General features: G+C 36.5%; 1 protein-coding gene across 25 annotated transcripts in view; it reads right to left on the bottom strand.

Moving 5' to 3' along the window:
- Positions 1–27,577, bottom strand: part of HDAC9 (histone deacetylase 9) — a 939,894-nt gene that overhangs the window by 858,925 nt on the left and 53,392 nt on the right. For 24 of the 25 annotated variants that reach the window (XM_019825556.2, XM_045053248.1, XM_045053242.1 and 21 more), the window contains exon 2: positions 10,969–11,088. In XM_019825556.2, the coding sequence (XP_019681115.1) occupies positions 10,969–10,990 (22 nt within the window). In that variant the 5' untranslated portion in view covers positions 10,991–11,088. Of the gene's footprint in view, positions 1–10,968; positions 11,089–27,577 lie in introns of those variants that run through there. The other variant, XM_045053241.1, reaches the window with a different exon arrangement.

Genomic DNA, 27,577 nt, shown 5'->3' with positions numbered 1-27,577 from the left:
AGATCTTGCAAAGGATAACCACCCTCTTGCACTGTTTATTGTTTAAGGAATAGACAAGACACCCTAGAAGGACACAAAAAATTTCAATGGGTAGCACCTAAACAGAAGCAAAAGAACAGCTCAAAACCGTCATGAAGAAGTTAAAAGAACAGAAAGTCAACAAAAGAATAAATAAGAAGAAACAAAGGGAGGGGGCATGATTTACCACAGAGATCAAGCACCTTGGTTTTGCTGAGATATTTTCAACTGTTTCCCCTCACTCCAAAGATAGTTTATCAGCCTCCTCACAAAATATCCTTTGTTCTTCACTTATTTGGCTCCTTTTATGTGCTAGGCAACATATTAGCTAATCAAGGAACCATGAGTCAAATAACCAATTGTTTTACATTAAAAAAAATCTTAGAAAGATGTCTCTTGCTTTCAAAGAGCTTAGTTTATTACTAAGCTATGACTAAGAAAACCCCCCAGCTATAGGAGATAAGTTCCTTTTCCAATGAGGTAACAGGTATCAGAGAAGCCCAGGATCACCAAGGAAGGCTTCACAGAAGAATGAAACAGAGGCATGCCTTGAATAATAAATAAAGAAATTTCCCAAGGACTGGAGGTGTGTTGGTATGAAGGGGAGGGCACTCCCAACAGTGAGAAAGTCACACCCAAAGGTCTACAGGCAGAAAAGCAAGAACCGGGGAAGGCACATAGCTTCATGTGGTGACCAGAACAGGCTCGTGGTGCATGGAGGAGGAAGAGAAAGACTAACAAGAAAAGGGTGTGGGGTCCTTGTGTCCCTCAGGTAGAGGCTATAGACAGTCTCTGACATTTTTCAAACAGGGCGGTGACTTAATCAGTTTGGCTGAAGGAGAGTCATCTCATAGTAGAAAAAAGACTTGCTACCAAGAAGTTCAAAGCCAAATCTACTTCTCTAGCAACTTTACAGAACTTGAGTATATATACCAAGGACATTTGCTTTATCTAATCTCCCTTCTTTTCTTTCATTTCCTCAGCATGTATTTTATTTTTTAAAACATATTATATAAATCCCAAATCCTTCTTGGGAGTTAGGCAGGAGAAAAGAATATGAAAGAAAGACAACTAAGAAAGGTAAGAAGGCAGATGGGGAGGCGGATTATCAGTTCTCCCAACAGAAGGGAAAATGAACTCTACTTTGACATATTTTATTGAAATTCAGAGATCCAATAGCACACATTATCCAACACAAGTTATCATATGTATTATTTTTCTTCTTTCTATAATTGGCTTCCTGACTTTTTTCTAATTTTCAGCTCCTTTCACTGAAATACTAATACCTTTAAAATCTGTTTTCCAATAGATTGCTTCACTTTAAACATAAAGCCAAAATAAGATATATTAAATTCTCCCTTAAAAATGAAGCACCATATTATAGGCACAAATATACAGATATGTTCAAAAATAACATAAAAACCACCTAAAAACAATTTTCATAGCTGTGTGCTTTTATTTTCTTAAAGTAGTTTTCAAAATATCCCTAATTATAATATTTCTTTTAATACAACATATAAGCAGAGAAGACAGGTTTTCAGGAAGAATTACTTCATAATCACTGGGTTAATAATTTACTACAAAAGACAATATTCGCTGAATGACAGTAACATTCCCCATAAGTCCCCATCCATGAACACACTGGGCAGATATTTGGGGATCCCAGTGACAAACCAAACAAGTAACTACAATGACTTTCTATATTTTTTCCAACCAGATAGAGATTCCAAAAGAGGAGTTCAAGATACAGTTCTGTCTTTGCCCATTTGTACAGCAGTCTTAGCTCTGCAAAAAGCACTCAGAATCTCAAAACCAGAAAAACATAGGTGAGGTAATCAAGTAACCTTTTCAGGTGTCACCACCAGCTTTTGTTAAACTCGCTTACATTCTCAGAAAATCCAAACACGCTCAGTGTTTCTTTCTGAAGAACAATCTCCTCTGAGGTGAAGGTTACAAGATGAATGCCTGCATATGTGCCCCTATGATTATCTGCCCTCTCTTAGGACTCACAGAATTCCAAAGTGGGAAAAATTATTAGGCCAAATTCCAACTTCAAAGGAAATTCCCCAGTTAGGCCAGTTGCCAGTGGAACTATGAAACCAATATAAAGTCTTCTTAGAAGTTAAGAGCCTGGAAGGAAAGGTTAATTATGCAGTGCTAACTACGGAGCAACCCATCCATCATAAGAGCAAAGAGTCTTACACAATCAAATGTCAGAAAGTTAGCATGAAAAAAGACTCAAAACAATTTCACAGACTATCTCAGAATTCTTCTATTCCCAGTAAATCGATTTAAGAGTTTAAGGAAATACTCACCGATAGTATGTCATGAGTCTCTCCTTTGGGGTATTTAAGTAACTCTGAAGCAACTTAAAATCAACACATGAGACATGTGTGGATAAAAGGTATTGATCATAATTTGCAAGGATGAACATGACAAAATCAAAGCCATAATAATGGCTCACCTATTAGAAACTTAGAATTTGTAAAAAACTATATAGCAAAGGCAGAAAGAAAACAAAATAAGGGGGATGGGAGACAATTAAAATGTAATTACAGTGTGTAAGAAAAAACAAACATATATATTTTGCTCATAACAAAGAATTTTTTAATTTCTTCAGAACTTATTCTTAGCTCACTAACATTTTATTTGACACAATTCTTTGCTTTCTAATCCTATAACAAATTATAAGTAATAAATTATAAGTGGAGAAGACTGTTATACATTAACATTCTCAAAAGATAACAGATAAAAATTAAATATATATAAAACCATAGAAACTAAAGCATTTGAGTATTTTTAGTGGAGTTTAGATGGTTCTACATACCTCTGTATTTCCTGACACTTATTACAATATTGCAAAACAATCACACTCACACACACTCACACACACATGTACACACCCACAACTTTGATATTATTAACAGCAAACCCTAACAAATATAGAAAAAAAATCTGCAAAGGTCCACATACAGTTATAAACAAAAGGCTGCCCATTTGTTTTGCCAAGGTACTAAAATTTGCCACTGGATCTTAAATAAAATGAAGCCTAGCATTGTTTTATAATTGCATTCACTGTAAAACAAGTGTTTATCAACCACTGTCTATTTGACCTAGATTTTCAACATAATGTGTGAAATCCTGAAGGTGTTTAAAAATGTTATGCAGAACACCTGGTGGCTCAGTCAGTTAAGTGTCTGACCTAGGCTCAGGTCATGATCTCGCAGTTTGTGAGTTCGAGCCACACGTCAGACTCTGTGCTGACAGCTCAGAGCCTGGAGCCTGCTTTGGATTCTGGGTCTCCCTCTCTTTCTCTGTCTCTCCTCTGCTCAAGCTCTGTCTCCGTCTCTCAAAAAATAAGTAAATGTTAAAAAAAAATTTTAATGTGATGCCAATATGCAATAGACAGCAAACATAAGAATTGTGAATATTAAGTTACTTCTTCCTCAGTAGATGTAACTATAATTTCAGATAAGCTGACATGACTTTTATTTATTTATTTATTTATTCATTTATTTATTTAATTTATTTATTTATTTTTGGCAGACAGCCTTCAGCTGCCACTGATATGACTTTTGTATGCTAATTAAGGACACATAATATTCTATATTATACATATTATTCCCACTTTCTGGGAAGCTTCCACTAACCAGAACTTGAATTTACTAATAGCTACACTGCTTCACTATTTCACATGATTCCTAATGAAATGCTTACTGAAGAATCTCTTAGAAAATGATTTGCCCTGATTTCAATATGTTTCTACCTCTTTGAAAGAACCTTATTTAACTCTTTAATAATTGGTATAATCAAGAGTACATTATGAAATACTCCTACCTCTTATAAGCACTACCATATTTTTACTCCCAGCTATAAATGTTCACAATAAATGTGGGAGAGACTGACCAGCTATTCACCGAACTTGTTTCCTACTTTTCCTGGACCACTGCTAGCCTGCTTTTCTCAGCCTCCTTTGCAGTTACGTATGGTCATGTAACTAAATTATATCCAAAGAAATGTGGGTGTGCCTATGGAAACGTCCCACATAAACCCACCTCTTCCATTTTCCTTCCATCAGCTTGACGGAGAGATGTATACTAACCTTGGAATCCACAAGGAGAAGAAAGAAAAGTCACAAGACAGCAACCATCTGGGGCCTCCATAGCCACTACAAAAGAAGAGCCTACCACTCAGGAAAGTCTTTTTAGTCTTTGTGTGAGGAAGAAACAGCCTTCTTTTCTGTTTGAACTACATTATGAGGAGTTTTTTGGTAGTGTTATAGTAATGAACACAATAAATATATAAACTGAATTACCTATCAAAAGTAATTGTGAAAAGTAAAGTTGAGAAGAAATACATGTGCAAAATAAATTTAAACTGAATATTTTGGTAAAAGATTTGTGCCTCACGTTTCAAGCACTGTCCCTCAGGAACTGAAGAATAAATAAAATCTTCTATCTGGTTTGTTTCAAACTTGAATATCAGATTGAGAAGTTTAGACTTAGCAACAGCAAAAGAATGAGTCACATAACTGTGAAGTTAAAGTAGTAAAAGAAAATCCAAAATAATATTTAACAAATTTAACGTTCATTATCTCCTATCAATACTGTACTCTAATCAATTTCTGCTACAAAACTTGAAGAGACTGATTTGATTATCTTAGAATATTTATCTTGATCACAACTTTGAAATAAATAATTAGCTGGGGGCCTGAAAATATTTTAGTTACACAGAGTTTATTCTAATGAGATTTCACCTGTATTTCATTAAAAAGCTTATCAGACTTATCAGGGGAAGCCTTAACCTACTTGATTTGTCCTATGACTCTATTTCATTTACCATTCATTTTTTATGGTAACATATTGTGAACAAACTGAAGAAAAAAATACCCACTTGGACATTTTGATATTTGTTTGTAGCTTTGTCCTGGTTTTAGTTTCCTACTTAATGACTAAATGGCACCACAGTGGGTGATACACTAGAGTAAAAGTGGTGAATCATTAAAGAGTTCGTAAATTTTAAAAACAGGGGCAGGCCTTCTGGGCCCCATATGCTTCTAGAAAACCCAATGTTGTGCTGTATTAATTGAACCGTGAAACTTTTATTAGTCCTCTTTAAAAATGCTTGCAGTGAAGCTTTTATTAATGCTTGCCCTCAAATTGTTTATACTACTTAGCATTTCCATAACAATTTATATTTCAAAGAACTTTTTGATCATTAGTTAAATCCACCACATTTCTATAAGAGAATTCGGCTCTTTAGCAAAACGGAGGCAGGCAGGGAAAACTCAGCTAATTTTTGCCTAAGATATGCCAATCAGAAAAGGAATAGAATATAAGATCTTTCCACAAAACCTTTAACTTCTGTTTAGACAATCCTGGCCCTCTCACTCCATATGCATTATAAGTGTCTTCACAATGGTGAAGAGAAATTACCTACCTTTATGCAATGGGCTTTGAAAACTAAGGTTATAGGATGCTGCAATACAGCTAGAGTATCTCTACTATTCAGACTCACCTAGATGCCCATCAGGCCACAGCATTGCCCAATATAAAGAGGCATCATGTATGTTCTTTGTTTCAAAACTTCTTTGAGTACATTTTCATCAAAATTGCATTATACAAAATAGATCCATCAAAAGTAAAAGGTAGAATCATTCTAGGGTTGATTCAGCCTATCTTATTTACTCTTAAAAATGTTCGGGCTTGGGGCGCCTGGGTGGCGCAGTCGGTAAAGCGTCCGACTTCAGCCAGGTCACGATCTCGCGGTCCGGGAGTTCGAGCCCCGCGTCAGGCTCTGGGCTGATGGCTCAGAGCCTGGAGCCTGTTTCCGATTCTGTGTCTCCCTCTCTCTCTGCCCTTCCCCCGTTCATGCTCTGTCTCTCTCTGTCCCAAAAATAAATAAACGTTGAAAAAAAATTAAAAAAAAAATGTTCGGGCTCACATCATGTCTTCTGTATTCTTGAGATCATCCTGAAAATATGATCTGGTTTAAAATAGGTAGAAATATGAGGGGGGGGGGGGAAATGCACTCCCTCTATAAGAATATCTTTGCTTCACCTCCACATAAAAACAGGATGGCCTAGATAGCAGAGAATGCATAGAAGCCTTCAGAATTTCTCCACAAATGATTACCTCCTCTAATTTTCAATAGCACTAGCTTTTCATTTGGCAGAAAGCAAAATAACTGGTTATATATTAGCTCACAAGAGAAATACCTCTATTGAGATAGGATTTAATGATGTATTTTTTGTTTTTCTAGAGTCTCAAAATGAGAATTACTAGTGCTTGTTAGGCAGATTAAAAAACATTCCTGGGGGGCATCTGGGTGGCCCAATAGGTCAAGTGTCCAACTCTCGGTTTTGGCTCAGGTCATGAACTCTCAGTTTGTGAGTTCAAGCCCCATGTTGAGCTCTGAGCTTACAGTGCAGAACCTACTTGGAATTCTTTCTCCCCTCTCTCTCTCTGCCCTTCCCCTGCTCACTCTCCCTCTCAAATTAAATAAATAAACTTTAAAAAAAAAATTTCTGCATTTTGCCAAGTCACAGTGAAGAGCACTATGAAATCTGTTATCTGGTACCCTCCCCGCAAGCTGACTACATAATTCTCTTTAGGGGAGGAGTCTGAGAATCCATATTTATAACAAGAGCCCCATGTGACTTTTATTACCTGACATGGTTGGGAAACTCTAGATTGGATGAGACCTAAAGTCTTTCCTTCTGAGATTTGGCAATCCTGATAAAAAATAAATTACTATAAATGGCATCCATACTGCTATACAGAAGAAATTAATTTCTGATCCTACATTTATTAAAATACTTTAACCCACTGAACGGACCCAAACTACTCATTCTTCTGTCTCTCCACTAAAGGGTGCTGTCTATAAGGGTAGAAACCATAATTTAGTACTCTTTGCGTCCCTACTGAAGAACACACCACTTGGCACAAAATGGATGCTTAATGAAATGTGAATGATTGACTATCCCAAGTGCAGCAGCTAGCTGCCAATCTTATCCAGTCTGCCCTCCTTGCAGGCTCCTCAGTGCCCAAAAGCAATACACACTGCTCTAACTTAGAACATTATTGAGGCACCAGGATTAAAATAAAAACTAGCGAATTCTATATTCAAAAATCAGCACTTATTGTTTGACTGAATACATGATCAAGACAGTAATATTTAGTACTTGATATCAACTATAATTGAACATAGATGGAGAAGTTTTACGGGGAAAACAAGAATGCATACTATCCCAGAACCAATTTTCAAGACAAACATAAATACTTTGTCCAAAACACTGACTATTAAAGAATTTCTAGAATAACCAGAGTGAGGCTATTTTTCTGGTGCACAATAACTCCTTAGAGCCCTTTGCAGAACAAAAGCAAAACAAATGGATGGTGATTGCCTCAGGCCAATTTAAGTCTCTTTTTAGATAGCGCTTTTTTTTTTTATGAGATGTAAGAAAAACACTTTTTCTAAGTCAAAAGATTAGGTTATTTCTCACCAGCAGAATATATATGGCACCAAAAGATACAGGCTAATGATAGCAGGAGAATTTTTTCATGTCTGTGGCCAGAACATTTTCCTTTATATACGCAAAGTGCATTTCAGGTCTCTGATCATAGTTTGCATTTGTAACAAATAGAAAAGACTCCAACCCACCTGGCCCACTTGCTATGACTTTCCTCAATTCAGATTTCATTCATAAAAATTTCCCAAACAGAACTGACCGAGGCCTCTCGATAGTGCTGCTCTCAACAGAGCAGAGCATTTATAAGAAAAGTACACAAGGAAATTTTAATGAGCTTCAGTCAATAGTTGTCTTATTTATCACCCACTTTTTCCCTTCTAACTGAACAATTACCATGGCTGGCAAGAACTTCCTCATTCAAACAGCAGTCTCAAAGGATATTTTCATATTATAAAACCAATATTCTTGGCGGGGGGGAAGGGTATGCTTATTTCAATTGTCAAATATTACCAGTTATAAGCTGTATCAGGTATATATGGAATTAATCAAAGTATTTAGTATTATTTTACTTTATGTTTTTTGAAAGAGAGTCCAATGTATTTGCCCATTTTATGTATTACAGTACCTTTACACATAGAAGCTCTGAATTAAAAAAAAAAAAATGTTACAAGTTGTTATCATCTTGAGCAGAAAAAAGCTGACCTACACATACTATTCCCTCCTTCTCCATATGCACCTTGAAGCAAGGATTCATATCCACTTTCTATGAAACAAACACCTATGCTGGGTGGACAGTAAGACTTCTATTTAACCTCAAATCCCCTTTAATCATGTTTCTTCTCCCTCAGGACGAGTTAGGTACAAGCACTCTATGTTTTACTTCTCTCTTTTACCACACAAAGTTCAGTAAATGTTACTTCTGGCCATCAGCTCCTTACATATAAATACCATTTCTATAGCTTTCTTGCCCAATATACTTTACCTCTTAAGCAGTTATCTCAAAAGCAACAAAAATCTCACCCTGTTCCACATAAGGTGAGAAAACTAAGACTATTATCACCCTTACACCAACCTTTCAAAAAAAACATTACTTTTAGAACAAAATTAGATGTAATATGGACCTACCTGAGAAATTCTCTAAGGTACCCATAGTTCACATTAAGTATAAAATTTCCCACCTGTTTATCTTCCTGCTATGTGGTCTACTTTCCTTTAGGCTTGGAAAATTTTTAAATATTTCTTATTATATTGTATTGATTCTCTTCTTTAACTAAGGTTGTCAAGATATTTCTGTATTCACTGCAAGCTAGTTACCTTTAAATAGCCTTTGATGGCCTAAACTGGGAATTTAACCACTTAAAATAGTGTTGTTAATGGGATTATGTGTTTTTCATTAAAAATAAGTGGGTCCAGGTCTAAATGTGTTAGAAAGATGCTAAATAAAAACCACACAATGAAATTGCACTATTTAAAAGTGAGTGAGTTTCATACATTGAATTTAATTATAATTTGGATCCAAATTTGTCCTATATAGTTTATCCTTCATTAGCCATGATGGCATCTCCATTTTGTGCCCATTTCAAGATTACATATCCTGGTAAAGTTGCTGTTTCAAATGTTTCATGTGGATACAGTTGTAGTCACTGCAATAAATTCTATTTTCTCATCATTCAATCTTACCCATCACTCTTTCCAGTCAGAGTGAGAGGTGACAATAGGGGGAGCATATGACCGAGGTGGTGGATAATAAAGGGACAGGACAATTTTTTTAATATATAAAAAGTCCACTTTCTGGTCTAGAGAACTAAAGACAAACCCCTATATAAATTCTAGACAATAATTTCCAGAAACAGAAGAAGTTTTCTGCCACTTCTGTACTTAGCCAATTTGTCCCTATCGATTTTAGCATGGTTTTTAATGACATCAAAACATCCCATCACAAGAAAAAAATATTTAACTATCGTGGTTCTAAATTAAATGACTTTTTGTAAGTTATGCAATTGTGACACATTAAATTTATACATACACGATATATAATACATTTAAAATATAATGTATACATATATAAAATGCAAACATGATTTTAAGTTCATCTTAATAGAAAGGATAATACAGTATACCAGAACTGTGATAAGCAATGTAGCTCACACACAGGGCTGTCTGTGGGGTGGGGGTGGAGCAGGAAGGAACAAGTACAGCAGGCTAGACCAGTGCTTCCCAAAGTGTAGTCTCCAGGCCAATACTAACATCACCTGGGGCAACCTATAATACTTGCAAGGGTTGGGCCCCACCTCAGACCTGCTGAATCATATACTAAGGGGATGGGCGAATTTTTAACAAGCCCTCCCAGTGATGCTAATGAATGCTAATGTTTGAGAACCACTGGAGCACAAAGACTCAGAGGTAAGAGGCCTTCGGTAACTCTTCATCTGTGTATCCAGAAGACAAGGCCAATTATAAATAATGATTGTAACTAAAAACTCTGGAATACCTTTACTACGTCACTTAGAATCAACAGTCATGGATATACCCTCCAATAATGTTCAGTTCCAAATTCAACATACAAGTTGGCAGCTTGTTGAGGATGTGGGGAAAGTTGGTGAGACAGTGGAATATCACAGTAGCTGATCTGGGTGTGGCACACCACAGAGTGAAAAAAATCTTGGCAAGAGATTTCCTTTTGTAAATCCTGAAAATAATATTATATTAGCTTCAACCTCAAGAGTTGGATAACTCAAGGACATCAATATGAGGAAAGGGTGTTTTTTTTTTAAGAATATACAATTATCCAAGCAGAAAATTCTTTTAAAATTTGTCTATGATTAACATGTAGTATCTGACCCTACTCCATCATTCTCGAGACTTGGATTATGTTTGTTCCAAAAGTGACACCCAGTTCCTGTAGGAATGGGTGTTGGCTCTGCTGATCACAACTATATGAGCAACGTATTACACTAGACTCAGAGGAAGCAGGTGCTGAGATTATAATTAAATATGTATATAGGAAACAGGAGTGGCAGCAAAGAAGGGCAGGGAGGAGAAATATCCTTCCTGTGTGTCAAAGAGATGGAGAAGTGTAAATCCACAAGCTGATTTCCCAAGCCCACAGCACAATTTAATAGCATACAGACACGTATTAGGTCAGAAAGACTATGGGTGTGAAGTAGATGCCAACATCATATGTAATAAATATTAATAACGTCATAAAATGCAATCCAAATGCTACATTAGGAGCAGAAGGATTAAAGCCTAGTGCTCAGATAACAATGCAAATGAAATTACTGCCTGGAAAGCAAACTGGGTTATGTAATAGAGGATTAGCTGTAGAATACAACATTCAAAATTCATTATATTAACCAATCTTTGTCAGAAAGAAAAAAAAAAGTCCTTTCCTGACTGAAATTTCTTGCTTTGAAGCAACACAAAGCAACAACTTTCACATAAAGTTGGTTAATGGTTTAAGAAGGAACCAGACTGACCGGGCTGCACTGGCGAGCTCATCGTGGGAATCTGGAGAAGGCCTAATGGGATGGGATGCAGATTCACCGCCTTCCTTCCGCTTTCAGTGTTGGTCTTGGACAGACTGGTAGAGGAGAAACCTAAAATGTAAAAAAAAAAAAAAAAAAAAAAAGAAAGATGTGTATGATACAGGTTATGTCAAGTTACATAGGAAAAGAGACAGAACTGGCTTTGCATCTCAGCTCAGCCACAGCTGGACCATGGAAACAGTCACATCAACCTCCCTGGTGTCTTAAATCTTCACCCATAAAAGAACAAAATTCCTTAAAGCACAGGAATATTGTGAACACCAAATAATATAATAGGTGTGGAAAGAATCTGTGAGGAGAAAAGCACTTCACACAATTATAATTAGTTTCCTGTTTACTGTTCACTATAATTTGTTCACTGTGATCATTATTATACAAATTGAAAACATGTTTTGGAATGTGGATACAAGGGTCTCGTTACACAGAATTCTTGACTACCACTGTCAAAGATTTCCTTCCAGAGGCAGGAGTTCTTAGTGAAAAAAATTTTAATGGACTAAAATAAGGAACAAATCGGCCATAAACTATACAAGTGACAGAAAACCCCCATTACAATTTCCATTTCTCCTTGAAACCTTTTGCAGTCTTATTCCAGCCAAAAGCAATAACAGCCATCGTCTTTCTAGGAGTGGCACTTACAGGATGGACTTCTGGAAAGGAATTTAAGGGACTTTCTGCTTACAATTTGAATGTACTCTCACTTCTAGACACTTCAGAAAAGGAAACGCAATTGGAAGGACATTCTCCTCACAGTTTACTGGAATGTCAAAGTTTAAAAAAAAGAAAAGGAAGAAGAAGCTTTTAAAGTTATACTTAATGAGTTTCTTACTAAAATAGCATATTCCAATTGGACTATTTTTGTAAAGAGAATGCTGTGAACACTGAGAATTGTACTTCTCTTTATCTTGAGAATCCAACATATTTACTGGGACTCACTTTCCCATCAGTATCTTGAAAGTGTTATACTATTTTTGCCCAAATGTATAAAGCAGGATATAAATACATATTTCCTTTGAAGAACTAAATAACATCACCAAGAACACCTATAGTATTTTCAATGGTCTCTACATAGAAATAGGCTAGTTACTAAAACAGCGGAGAGTTATCAGTCCAGCTGGTTACTTCTCATCATATCTTTGGTGCTACATACATGTAACAATATAACGTATACTTTTGTAAATCTTCTTGAAAAATTACGCTGATGTGCTTATTTTATTAGCATTGTTTTAAGAATCTTAATTTCCATGTTGATGAGAAAGCAATATTTCTACAAAAAATGAAAAATGAAAAGTAGAAAACTATTCTGATTTCTCTATCAGCAGAGACATGTTGACATTGGCTTCTAAATGAAAAGATGTCATGTCATATTTTAAAGTAATAACACCATGTGCATAGTTCTTTATAGTTACAGTGTACTTTTAAACCTATCATCGTATTTAATATCATTTTCACATTAACCATGCTAATAGGTACTTGTAACTCTCCCCTCTCTTTATGAGTGAGAAAAATGAGATATCATCTACTTCATATTTAAAAGATAATAAAGCAAAAGCAAAAACAAAGTTGAGTGAGATTTGAATTTATACACTAAAATTAATGAATGTGAACGTTGAGGATTTTGGCAGTTATACTTTTTCACAATGCAGTATGAAACATTTCATAAATGCTCTTGATACATTCTGGCTTCCCAATGTACAATTTGATTTTAAATTAGGAATAACAAAAAGCAACAACCAGGAAACCTTAAGAGTATGGAGGGAGGCAGTACTGAAATGTGTCTTCCATCAGTGGCAGAGTTACTCTGTGTTCAAAAAAAAAAACACTTCTTTTTAATCTATGTTACTTTGTTCAAATATTTGTATATGTACAAATACAACTAAATTTAGCCAATAATGTCCAAATTTTTAATTGTGATAATACTAAAGCCAAAGTTTTACTACTTATCCCCAAATCTAAAATGAAACAGTTATTTCTATTTCCACACACCTGCCATTTATTTCCACAAACATACATAACAAATGTCCATGACATGCTGATTCATGGCTATGTACATAATTGTTGGGTTTTGACTTCATAGCTCTAGACCTGATTTGCAAAATAAATCTCAGATGGAAATATGAATTTGGCTTCTAAAATATCAGTAAATAACTTTTTAAAATGTAATCTACTCACTCTGCCATTCAGCCTTTTATGCCTAAACATGACATATCCTTCTAATATTATTAAAGTCTTATTATCTGAACACTGCATAAAGAAAATTAATGTGCATTTCCATGTTGATACATCCTAATTCCCATTTATTGCATTAAACCAAAATTATCATGACAGTATAGCTGCATAAATGAACTGTGGGCATATCAAAATCTCTCCTAAAATGTTTCAGGGGTATCGATCCTCTACACATACATGCATCTTGTGTGTATGTGTGTGCATGTGCATACACGTGTGCATCATCAGCTACATAAATTTCTCTTTCCTCATGGCCAACAAAATCGACAGATTAGCAATTGTATTCACACATTATAGGGACAAAATTGATACAGAATTTTACACAAATTAGGTCAGAGGTGCCTGGGTGATCCAATAGGTTAAGCTCACGACTCTTGGTTTCAGCCCAGGTCACAATCTCGAGGTTCGTGGGATGGAGTCCCATTTCAGGTTCTGCACTGACAGTGTGGAGCCTGCTCGGGATTCTCTCTCTCCCTCTCTCTGCCACTCTCCCACTCATGCTCGAGTGCTATCCCTCTCAAAGATAAGCAAATAAACCTTTTACAAAAGACAGTTTTTAGCTACTTAGAAAAGAAAGAGGGGTGGTCAGCGAGGGAACACCTGTCAATGAGAATGGGCAATTTATTCTTAAATCTCCCTACACTTCTTTATCCAAATGAGCTCCAGAGAAACAGACTGTTTTCTTAGAATGGGAACATTTTTCCCTAGTACATTACTCATTCTTACAAATAAGCCTAATGTAGAAATAATAGGAAACTGGCCTTCAAGTGGGTTGATAAATGAAAAAAAGAAAAAGAAAGCAAGTAATGCTGATTGTGTGTACAGATTACCCAAGCAGATATAGAAATATATTTGTTTTCAATTAATAGTTTCAACTAATTTGCACATTAATTTGTTCATGCTATAAAAGTATATATGTGCACATTTAAGGAGATAAACACAAGCACAACAAAAGTAAAATTGCTGCTATGAATTTTTTACCTATTGAGATCCAAGAATGGTTATTTTTTTTTTCCTGAATATATTCTTTGAGCTCTGTGAATCCACAATAAGGCACTGTGAGTCTTGCTTCCAAAAGACCACCTCTGACTGCAGGTTGATCAGCTGCCTACAAGTCAGTTATTGCTATGATATCGTGGGACATAGCACAAGCATAGTGCAACAGTCCAAGGGGGTGATATCTTGCAATGTCTCAGCTTGCCCATGCAGCCAGGGAAAGAAGGGCACTAACACATTATATCACCCCATGCCACACTGCTCTCATTAGCATCATTGTAGGGTTGTTTCCACAGGTCCTTTAGCCATTCTACCTGTATGACATGTTCTACAGTAATAACATGGCAGGTCACCAGGACTTTACAGGACATAAAGAATTTGCACAAGGATTATCTCCTCTGATCTTCACAACAGCTCTTTGGAGTACACTGATAAGCCATTATTATTCCCATTTTACAGATGAGGAATTTGAGGCTTAGAGAATTTCAGAGATTTGTTCACAGACATGTAGGTGGTAAAATGGAAGAACTGGTCTTCTGACTGCTAGCCCAGTGTTCTCTGTAGCATCACAACGAATTACAGACCCTTCGAGCAGAGCTGCTTAAATATCAAGACTGTGTCTACCTAGTCATTACAGTTTCAGTAATGGCTCATTAAGTAACAGGTCTCCCTTACTAAAGAACCTATCTAGCCATTGAATAGACTGAATTCAGTCACCAAAAAAAACACCAAAAAAACAAAAAACAAAACAAACATAAACAGACAAAAACAATAAAATAAATCAAAAAGTTGGAATGAATGTCTGTCTACATGAATTCTCACACTATAAGCTTTCATTTCCTTAGACTTAGACTTCATGGTCCTACCACAAACTTTCTTGTTTTTTTTAACTATAGTCTGACCTTTTATTACAATTTTTTCCTTGTGGACAATTGCTATTATCTTAGACAATGTGCCACCAAGAAAACAATGCTTCTGTTGTTATGTAGCTAACAAAAACTATGTGTCTCTAAAATATCTTTCCCAGACTTAGGGTATGTTGTAATGCACAGCTCAGTCTACAAAGATATTCACACTCATCTGCAGTCCTTCTCTTCTTAGATGGAGCTGTTAGCCACTATTCCTCTATAGAGTAGGCACCATGAGCTGACTCAATTCATAACATCCACTCGAAGAGAGTTTACTGGTGAAATAAGCCTACTGTGCCAGTGCAGTGAGTATCATCAAGCCCATAGTCTCTCTCTCTTATGCCTTAGAATAACATGAAATTCTACCACGATTTTATATTTAGAGGAAAACACTAGAAAATTACTCTTAACATTCTATTCAATTCAACAAACTCTTATTGATTACATACAAGATACTCCATTACCAGTTTGGAAAGCTCAGATTATATTTCACTTCTCTGATTCTTGCATTTCCCACAGATAGTCACCAAAGCCAGTACACTAATGTCTTAAAAATATCTTTCATATCTGGGCCCTCCTTTACATTTCAATGAGTGCTGCCTGGGCCCAAGTAATCATTCATCTTAATTAGATTCTTTATCTGACCTTCTATCTGGTATCCCTGCCTCTAGGGAATGTCTGAATGAATAAGTGAGTGAGCGAATAAAATTTGGCGACCAGCACACTCTTTAGTTGGTATTCAGGTTCCTTCATAATTCATTTCTTCCCACCTCATTTTCTCTCCTTCTTTTCCTCACACAATCCTATGGTTCCACACAATCTGTCATTATTCCTAGGGTGATGTTCCACGTTGTTAACTACTGCTGAGGCACAGGCACCAAATAATCAAAATGAACACTACCTGTATGGCTGTACTAATGCACATCAGCGGACTGTGGGTCCTGATTATTCCTGTATAGTATCATTCATATTCATATTTCCATGCCTTTGTACTTCTTTCTACAAAGAGCACTATCATCTCTTCACTACCTTCCAGCTCAAATTCTTTAAGACCATCTTCAATGAGAACGCTTAACCAGCCACTCCAAGTAAAAGGTCAGCTTCCCCATCTATATCCCTTCCCACTGTATCTTGTACCTGTAATAACACCCCTTGTGCTAGATAATAATAATGCCTCTCATGTTAGTGAAGTACTTTTATCCACCATAAGACTATGCTCCTCAGTTCAGGGATTATACTGTATTCATCTCAGTAATGCCTACACCTAGTACAGTACCTGGAACATGCAGGCCCATGATAAATTCTTGATAGATGAGTTAACAAAGGGGAAGAGCTGAACTAATGAATCTGCAGTTGCCCGATTTGGCTGCAGAATCATTTATCCAATGTTTTATTATAGAGTTCTGAAGGACTAGAACATAGTCCTTTGATTTGGGTCAAAAAAAAAGAAAATACTCTGCACTGTGGGCCACCATCTAAGAGGAGCAGACCCACAGGGGGTGGATGCCTTCACGGATCAGGGGAAGACACCATTCACCCAAAACCAAATTTGCCTGTGAATTATGTTATCCAAGATACTGTCATTTTCTAGGGCTTATCATACGAAGTGATTTCCCAGATCACTAAAAGGGTTCAGCTTCTCACCTTATTAGCCCAGCTTTTTCTCCACTGGTGGAAGTCCATTTCTTTATTCGACAAGTTTTATAACTTCACCATTACATCAAAATCATCGAACCACTATTCATCAAGACACAAGAGAATGCAATACAGATTTAAGGATACTTGTTCCCCTTCAATTTTAACAACAGAAGCAGGACTGTGCAAATAATGCTCCTGACAATACTTAAAAGTTGTCTTAAGCAACAGGACCCCAGGGACTCTGGAGACTGGAAAACTGATGGACACAACAAGAGCCACACTAAAGATACAGCCAGTCATTTAACCTCACCTAATACCACAGCAGACATCTGGTGCTCCAAATTACCAAACACATTCATAAAGACTGGCACATCGACTCCTTTTGGCTCATTCTAGTCTCTGGGCAGTTACCTACACAAGACTATTGGTTTCACTCCCTGTCTGCTTGCCAGATGTTTGCTGACTTCACCTTTGAGTACAGCTAAGAACAGAACGTGTCACCCAGAGGGCCACACATCTCACATGCAGTCTCTGTGCTTACATTTTAAAAGCAAATAATACGCTCCATTATAAGACTTTTAGGAGAGCCATTTAAGTACAGGCTACAATGTAGGTGTAACACAGAGCAGGGAACGCAGCTTGGGAGGTTAGTTGTTATGCATGTATTTTGCATATTTAAGATGGAATTCAGTAGTCTATACTATAAATATAATTCAATGGTAACATCTAAAAATATACAACACAATCAGGAATGGTCTGCTGGTTATTTCATTCCATAAGAAGAAGTTCTGCCAACCACAGTCCCTGCACTAATAAAACAGACCTTTTCTTAGTAAGTCTTGTTTTTTACAACATTGGGCTTAGCCCCAGGGACGCCAGTACCCAAGTCATATCTTAAATGGCTTCTGATAGATAACAAAGAACATTTTATCAAAAACTCTTACTGCACTGATTTTTATTGAATCATCTTTGAAAGCCCCTACCTGAAACTTCCCTCCTTGGACAATAGGGAATAGGGAGTCACAGCCGCCATTATCATCAGTTTGAGTTTAAAACTAGAATCACAATACCCAGAAACTGCAGGACATACAAGGCTCCTTTTCAGTCATGGCAAAGGGGTTCTTAGAAAAAAAAGCTTTGTCTACCTGTAAATACACACGAGACAGAAGTCCAAAATAGAATTGTGAAAAGGAAGTAATAGTCGAAGTGAAGGAACTTGTAACAGACAACCTCTGATACCTGTGCAGCAGGAGGGCTTTGTAACTCTTACACTATAACCTTCCCTGCAGAAAACTGCCCGATCAAGCATGCTTAAAAGAACCTGGCTGCCGGTCTACTCCCTTGCTAGCGTGGAGGCACGGGTTATGATCAGCTGGCCAAATACAAAAGACCTTTATCCATTGCTGCAATTTAGATTGACATAGTTCTCTTTTCCAAACTTCAGTATTGAATACATTTTTTTAAAAATGTCTGTGATTTCTTTAATGCTGCTATGTACCTCTTGAAGATCTGATAATCCCTTCATGCAGCAAATTGCCCATGTGAAATGTCTCACTAGCTGGGTGCTATGGAAGTCAATTAACCTCTCTGAACCTCAGATGCTTACATATGAATTACTTAACTCACCAGGTCGTTGTGAGGCTTGGAAAAAATAAATGTAAAGTAATCGGTAAGGAGAAAGTGCACAAAAATGTTGACTATTAGTATCATTATTAGTATAGATATTGTGTTTTACTTCAGGCCAAGTTCCATCCCAGGAGGAAACTGTGATACACAGTGCCTCTCACCCTGGAACAAGTTCTATGCCACAGCTATTAATCTTTCTCACTCCACTAGGGCTACAACAGGGATCTAATTACTAAAGCTTTCTCCTTTCTTTGCTTCTTCCTTTTAGAAGGCAAATGTGTATTCTATGGAAATACAATGTGCCAATATTTGCTTGTGACTATACTTTCTTTACCCTAATCTTTTACTGACTGATGTTGCTAATATTTTTTTTTAATCACTTCTTAGGTATTGATGGAAAGGAAAGCAAAAGAATATCAAATCCAGTAAGTTAGAAACAATTATCATTTTGCAGAAATTTGAAAAGAAACAGGAACTGTATTCCCCGAGCACTGTATAAATCTTTCTATAAAGAACTTTTCTATTGTCTTAACAAATCACCTTGGGAATTTCAGTAGACTCTAAGGCCTCTCCTCTTATTATGAGGAGGAATTTACTAACCATATTACTAACTGCTCTACTGAAAGTGGTCAGTTCTATTTTAAGCCACCCAAGACATATCTCCAGACATGGACAGACATGCACCTGAGGGGAAGAAATGACAACAGCAGAGTTCCCACATGGTAAAGAAGGGAAACAATGAGCCATGAGCCATGAGGGCAGCTGCCAAAAGACAGCAGGTACATGGGCTCCCTCCCCAGTCAAGAACCATGTTGTCACTGCTTCTTTTTACTCATTTCTCTATATTTGACCCACTTTTTTAAAATTTACATCCAAGTTGGTTAGCATATAGCGCAACAATGATTTCAGGAGTAGATTCCTTAATGCCCCTTACCCATTTAGCCCATGCCCCCCCCCCAACAACTCCTCCAGGAACCCTCTGTTTGTTCTCCATATTTAAGAGTCTCTTATGTTTTGCCCCCCTCCCTGCTTATATATTGTTTGCTTCCTTTCCCTTGTGTTCATCTGTTCTGTGTCTTAAAGTCCTCATGTGAGTGAAGTCATATGATTTTTGTCTTTCTCTGACTGACTTATTTTGCTTAGCATAATACCCTCTAGTTCCATCCACATGGTTGCAAATGGCAAGATTTCATTCTTTTTGATTGCCAAATAATACTCCATTGTGTGTGTGTGTGTGTGTGTGTGTGTGTGTGTGTGTGTGTGTATGCCACATGTTCTTTCTCCATTCATCCATCGATGGACATTTTTGACCCACTTTTCCACTAGCCTTTTCTGGAATCTCTTCCAGTTGAACAGGTCATTCACTTCATTAATCCCTTTCTGAAGAACTCCCCTTGGGGCACCTGGGTGGCTCAGTCCCTTAAGTGCCTGACTTCTGCTTAGGTCATGATCTCATGGTTTACGAGTCCAAGCCCCACATTGGGTTCTGTGCTGACAACTCAGAGCATGGAGCCTGCTTCGGATTCTGTGTCTCCCTCTCCCTCTGCCCCTTCCCCACTCATGTTCTATCTCTTTCTATTGCTCTCTCTCAAAAATAAAAACATTTAACAAAGTGAAAAAAAAAAAACTCTCCTTAAGTAATGAGTTGAGCCAACCTCCCATCTTCCATCTTTAATTCCTTCTTATCTTCTTACAAAGAACTATAGTTTATACCTAAGATTTACCTCAATTCCATCCCTCTCCGGTTCTTTTCTTGCCTATGCTTTTTCTTTCTCTACAGAGGCTTCCTTTGAACACACACTGATATCTTAGGATACCCCTCAATTTCTAGAATACACTGATATGTAAGAAATACATCATAACAACTATCTTGTTCTTTGAACTTTACCCTACCAATTATTACTGATTTTTCTTTCTGTTTTTAATTTTTTTTTGTATTTATTTATTTCTGAGAGACAGAGACAGAACACAAGTGGGGGAGGAGCAGAAAGAGAAGGAGACACAGAATCTGAAGCAGGCTTAAGGCTCTGAGCTGTTAGCAAAGAACCCGACGCGGGGCTCGCACCCACAAACCATGAGATCATGACCTGAGCCAAAGTCAGATGCTCAACTGACTGAGCCACCCAGGCGACCCTATTACTGACTTTTCTAACTGACACAAACTTCATAATTATGTTCCGCTAAGTCAACCCAGGTTCATGCTACGGAACCTTTTGTGGGTTATATGTAGCATAAAAGCAACAGTTTTTTTTTTTTAATTTTTTTTTCAACGTTTATTTATTTTTGGGACAGAGAGAGAGCATAAACAGGGGAGGGGCAGAGAGAGAGGGAGACACAGAATCGGAAACAGGCTCCAGGCTCCGAGCCATCAGCCCAGAGCCTGATGCGGGGCTCGAACTCCCGGACCGCGAGATCGTGACCTGGCTGAAGTCGGACGCTTAACCGACTGCGCCACCCAGGCGCCCCTAAAAGCAACAGTTTTAACCATGCTTGAGTGTAACATGTCCTTGGAGTGCTCACTAAGAATGTTTGGTACAGAGCTGAGAAGGTAGCTCAGATGGCCCCTGCCATGCAGATTTCACTCATAGTGTGAAGGATCTCTCATAGTGTGATCCAAGGACTGTTCTGAAATTCAGATACTTGGCACTCATCTAAGAACCTCCTAGATTCAAATCTTTGGGACAAAGGCCCAGAAACAGTGTTTTTAACAAGCTTCCACAATAATTCTTAACTGAGCTAAAATATGAGAACCACTGAATATATGTGTACAATTAAGAAACAAAATAACAAAACACACACACACACACACACACACACACACACACACACACAGAGAGAGAGAGAGAGAGAGAGAGAGAGAAACACAGTGAAAAACACACTTAAAGTCTGACAGACCTTATTGTAAATTACACCTCTCTGATTTTCTAATTATATTCTCACAGGCAAATTATTTTACCACTCTGACCTTCAGTTTGCTCACCGGTAAGTTGTTGACTCTAATATCTATTTGTAAAACTAGGGACAAACAACAATATATTTAAAATATTTAGCGCAGTGCTCAACAAATGTGAGATATCATTATGACAGTCAGGGCCTCTGTGTTGCAAACTGCCTCTGGAATTGTGAAACACTGCACCCCTAATAGATATCATGTCTTAAAAAGAATAGGACAGCACAAGGGCTACAGGGATTTGAAGGAAGCTTTCACTGCACTCAGAGGTAGAGGGGAGAAGGTACCATGGAAAAGCTGGCATGCAGCTTTAGGATATTGAGTATTATACAAACATGCATAGTTGGCAAAAATGTCCTCCTTTCCAGGAAGTTCCCTAAGTCCTAACCTCAGTGAATTGTAAATAGCTTCAAGAAAAAACAATTTTTAAATTACCTTGCTGTGTCCTTCAACTATTTCATGATTAAAATGATCTATTTTTGTAGTCCCCTACCATAAAATATTTTCAGTGTTAAAATTATCCTCAAAGTTACTCTTAAATATAGAGAACAAACTGAGGGTTCCTGGAGGGGTTTTCGGTGAGGGATGGGCTATATGGGCAAGGGGCATTAAGAAGGACACTTATTGAGATGAGCACTGAGTGTTATACGTAGGGGATAAATCACTAGATTCTACTCCCGAAATCATTACTACAATAAATGCTAACTAATTTTGATGTAAATTTTAAAAAATTAAAAAAATTAAAAAATACAATAAAATTATCCTCAAAGTTATCTCAAGCTCTATGCTAGTAACAAGATGTTGGTAGTTTGTTTTATGAGGCATATTCTATTTCCCCCAAAAGAGGACAAATTTTATACAGACTGCTTCTCAAGTATACCATGTTCTTTATATACAAAATGATAGTACTAACTCTTGCCAGGAGGAGGTACTCTGGATTACTATATTATTACTGATGCGTTGCAGCTTTTCTAACATCTCTTAGAAGAACCATGTGAAAGATATCTGCTGAGGGTCAGGAAGGCAGCCTTTTTAGCAAAGCTGAAAATTCAACTGCTCCAAGGACGCTAACTGGCTCATAACAGGATCAAGAGATTGATCCCATTAGTAAAACACACTAATGAATGAAGCCAACTCACTCTGAGCAAATCTTATTAAATCTCATTATCTTATGAAGAATAAAGAGCAATTCCTACTCTGTTTCAAAAAGTGGAGAAAAGATTCAAATTATAAAACTTGCAAAAATAAGGTAACAACAATTATTGAGAATATAAATACAATCTCAGAACTCAAAACAAACCCAGAACTCAATCCAAAGGACATTTATTTCCTCTCAGTGAGAAAGCATCCTTTGAAACTGAGTATCTGCATAAAAACAAAGGGTAGCTAAACCAACTCATTTTACTGCAGGCAACTTCTATTAATGTCACATAGGGGAAGAGATACAGTCTTTGCTTTCATATTCCCGTTCTGCAGGAAAAAATATTCATACACACATACACACACACACACACACACACACACACACACATTAAAATAGACTGAGACAGATCAACACATATAAATAGCTCAATGCAACATCTGTAGCAGTCCTTAAGATTGTATTAAAGTCCTTGCTGTTTATCAGGTTGGTAAATCATATCAGCTCCTAGTTACTTAAATTGCCAGTTGCTGGGCAACCACATCTTCTGTCAACTGTCACTCACTCTTAAGTTCCTCTGCAACACTCCTTTAAGAAAAAAAATACTGAAAAATTCTTGAGATGCTTATTTTGGGCATCAGAAATGCACTTAATTTTATCCCTGAGCTTAAAGAGTCTGTGAATTGAGTAATATTGAGAAAATAAATATGTTCAGTGAACTGGAGAAGGGACAGTGTGTGTGGTACAGGTAGTGATGTGGGTGAGTACCTAGATAGAGAAGTGAGAGACTTTGTTAAAGGCAGTCTCCCTTTTGGAACCTGGTCCACAGTAAAGGCATGTTTGTGACAGAATTTTTCCAAAAGAAAATATGTACTCTAGAGGAAATAGGCTATTCTCAACAAAACTGATGTCTAGTTATTTTTATAATCATGCACTCATCACTGAAGGTTGAATAAGCATTACAGTCACAGAAATCAACAACTCCTTCCTTCAGATACTTTTTCCCCCTGGTAAGTTCAAACAAAATAATTTACTACCATCTCATGAAAATCTCTACTCTGTAAATGTTGTTTTATTTTCTTGGATGTAAATCAGTATGCATTATTTTACTCAATCCAAGAGTTAAGTTATCTACCAATAGTATAAAACGTGTCTTCAAGGTCAGGCAGACTCCTCAGCCATGAAGATAATATAATGCAGTATCTATGTAGTTCACCACATCAATACAAGTAGTTCTAGAATTGCTGCTCCCTGTCTCTCTGGGCCTCAGTTTTAAACTAGATCACCTCTGAAGTTCTTCCTAGCAATAACATTTCATAAAATCATCAATCTTTAAATTATATAGTTCTCAGTTACAGCCTATATAAAACTGAGCCAACCCAATAAATCAGACTTGTGTTGCTACATGTCACAAATACAGAAACATATACAGCTAGAGACAAAAAAATATATTAAAATGAACAACTTACACTGTTACACATTTAACAAAATAAAAAGGAATATCTTCATGACTTCAAATAGGATATTATTTCTTCAATGAGCCAGAATTTGTCAACTTTGAAATTAAAAAACTTGTGCAATCAAAGAAACTCTCAAAAAGTGTAAAGATAAATCACACTGAGGAAAAAATATTGCAATGCAAATAACCAACAAAGAATTAGGAACAGGAATATTTTAAGAACATCCATGAATCAGTAAGAAACCAAAACAAAACAAAAAAAAGAACAATTTAGGATAGGAAAAGGAAAGGAATGGGCAACAAACTGAAAGGAGAATTTCGGCAGCCAATGATTACATGAAAAGATGCTCAATGAGATACCAATCACACCCGTCAGATTGGGTATCATTTTTAAATCGCATAATCCTAGTGTTGGCAAGGATATGGAACAACTGAAATTCTCCTACACTTTAAGAGAGAATATTCTAAGCACACACCACTTAGAATAGAAACTTAAAACTATTTAGTCTAAGGGAGATTTATAGCACTCCATGACCTGTAGTAGGCAAAATAATGATACCCCAAAAATGTTCATGACCTAATTCCCAGAACCTGTGAATATGTTACCTTACATAGCAAAGGGGGTGATGAAGATTACAGAAGAATTTAGTTTACTAATAAAATAACCTTACTGTAGGGAGGTTATCCTGATTATTCAGGGGGGCCCGATGTATTCACAAGTGTTTTAAAGTGGAAGACAGAGGCAGAAGAGAGTCAGATGGAGATGTGACTATGGAATAATAGATGCAGCAATGCTGGCTTTGAAGACAGAACAAAGAGGCCATATTCCAAAGAAAATGAGCACTTTCTGAAAACTGTGAAAGCAAGAAACGGATTCTCCCCTAGAGGTGCCATAAGAAACACAGCTTTGCCAACACCTGCATTTTAGCCCACTGAGACCTGTGTCAGACTTCTAATCTCCATAACTATAAGATAATAAATTTGTGTTGTTTGAAAACACCAGGTTTCAGTAATTTGTTTCAGCAGCAATAGGAAACTAATAAATGACCCATCAATTATTCTCCTAGGGAAATTCTCGCATGCGACTGCTTGCACAAGAATGTTCACAGCAAGATTATTTAGAACAGAAATTTGAAAACAATCTAAATGTTCATCAACAGGAAAATGAATAAATGCTAATATAAAAAAGAATACTCTATAGTAATTAATATAAAGGCCTCTAGATATACATATCAACACAGATACATTTCAAAGCTTATTGTAAATTAGTGAAATAATAAGCTAAAGCATTATTTGCATAATATACCATTTATATGAGGTTCAAGAACATACAAAATGATACGGCAATATTTGTGGATAAATATATTATAGCTAAAGAATAAATAAATGAATAGGAATGATAAACACCATACCCAGGATAGTGGCTACCTCCGAGTAAATGAAATTAACAGTATTTCAAGTACATCTCAAACACTTTATTTATTAAAACAAAAAGTCCTGAGGGAAATAGCACAAAATATAGAGATCTGACAGGGGCATATGTGTAGATAACTATTAAGTTTATTATTCATACTTTTCTGTATTACTGAAATATTTCATAATAAAAAAATAAACAACATATGCTTCAGTGATGTATTTTCCACATGTCCACTGGCAAACAGGCAAACCAATTCTTCCCAAGTTCACAGAAAATGATCTCACCCAAGGAAATATCCCTATTAACTTACCAATTAAAAGACAAAAATACCAAAAAGCAAACATCAATATTTGACCTAATTTTTGTAACCTTCCAAATGTACACTGAAATAAGCAGATTTTTATTTTTCTTTTTATTTTAAGCAATTTCATCTTACTTCTGAAAGTCAAGAAGTAATTCACATTGGGAGGATTTCTTCTGAGTGTCTCCAAATAGGCACACCCAGGTGTGAAGAGGTCTATTTGTAAGTGGGTATTTATGAAATGGACCATAATAAATATGTTATCACCTTTCATACAAAAAGGTGAGATGGTTCATTTAGAAATACAGTGTTTAAATAAATTGCTTGACAAAATAATATTCTAATTATCATTGCCAAAATCCTCCATCAATAAGGATTAAGAAGCTTATTTACTAGAGACACAAGTATTTAGGAAAAAATATAAATCTCCTTTTTTGTGGTTTAATATTTCCCCTTTATTTACATTTCTATCAAACATGTTTAAACTCCTATGTTTATCTTTTTTTTAGGTGGCAATGTCTGTCTAAAGCCCTGAGGGCATTAAGATTAGGCAATGACTATTCTGCATTTTAGGACAAGATTAGGAATGAGGGGGTTTTCCACTTTAACCACTTTTCCTCCTGAACTGGAAAATGTTAACTCTTTCTCTGGGAAGCATTCATTGCTTAAAACACTGGCACTAAATTGTTTTTGCTAGAGGAAAAAAATAAAAAGGATAATCTAAGAATAATATATAATAAATATATGATTGGTAAAAATAGAAGCATTGCACTACAACCAATTGTCATGAATATAAAGCTTATTTAACCTCTAAAAAGCCACGATCCCTTTCTTTTCAGCCTGATAAAACTAATTCTATTTAGTTCTGGGTAGCACAAATATAATACCTGCGCCTGCCAAAATGCCAACCACAACATAAAAGGCAACAATAACAGCTCTAAAGAAAAACATGTTCCTTTGTTGTTTCCCTGACCAAGCCAAGCCTGAATCCAAATAACATGCTTTGATCAACAATTCTGAATATCAAACATGAAGAGATACCATATTACCATGCCTAAAATAAAAGATAAACATACTATTTCAGTTTACTTTAATTTATATAATACTATTTGGGTTATTAATACACTAAGAACTATCATGTAAGAAACACTGACTTAAGAACTATTCCAGCCAGGTAACATCTTATAATCAAAGCTTCCTCCTTTAACCGATGCCTCACATTTATGCAGAGCATTACTACCAACAGCATTCCAGAATCACTTAACAGAATCTTCTTTCTTGTAAGACCTTCCTTCATCTTTTTCCCTTCTGTTTCTCTTTTCTCAGCATGAAGACATTTGGGTTGGTAAATCAACATTCTTACATATTTTCCACATGTCCCTTCTCCAGAGAAATGTCATCTCTTGTTTTATCCACTTCTTCTGAGGGGTCTTCCTTCTCTGCCTAGGATCATTTCCTCTTCAAGCACATAGGTCGAGTTCCCTAAATTCAATGTAATAGGATCTCTGAAACCATCTTGGCTGCTTTTCTCTCCTTTAGAGGAAATTCCCTACTCATTTCTGACAGACACATGACCTCTACCTGAATATATCCTTTGTCAAAAACTCACCAAATCCATGCCATTGATGAGTAGATTATAAGTATGTAAAAGATGTTCTCCACATGAAGTCAAGACACACCTCTCAGTTAGTTTTATTTATTGCTTTACTTCATTCATTCTTCTATGGGTGGCCCCAAATCTCTTTGTCATGTTTTTTATCCATTCCATTATTTGAATGCTATCATGGTTCCTTCAAATCTTAATTAAATACCCTCTGTTTATCCAAATAAGCCTTTAACGTTAATACCTTTAGCTCCATAATATGCTCTGCTCCC

This window comes from Felis catus, chromosome A2, assembly GCF_018350175.1.
Source record: "Felis catus isolate Fca126 chromosome A2, F.catus_Fca126_mat1.0, whole genome shotgun sequence".
NCBI classification, from domain to species: domain Eukaryota; kingdom Metazoa; phylum Chordata; class Mammalia; order Carnivora; family Felidae; genus Felis; species Felis catus.
The sequence above is the reverse complement of the archived record's forward strand: the minus strand, read 5'-3'. Positions and strand labels throughout refer to the sequence as shown.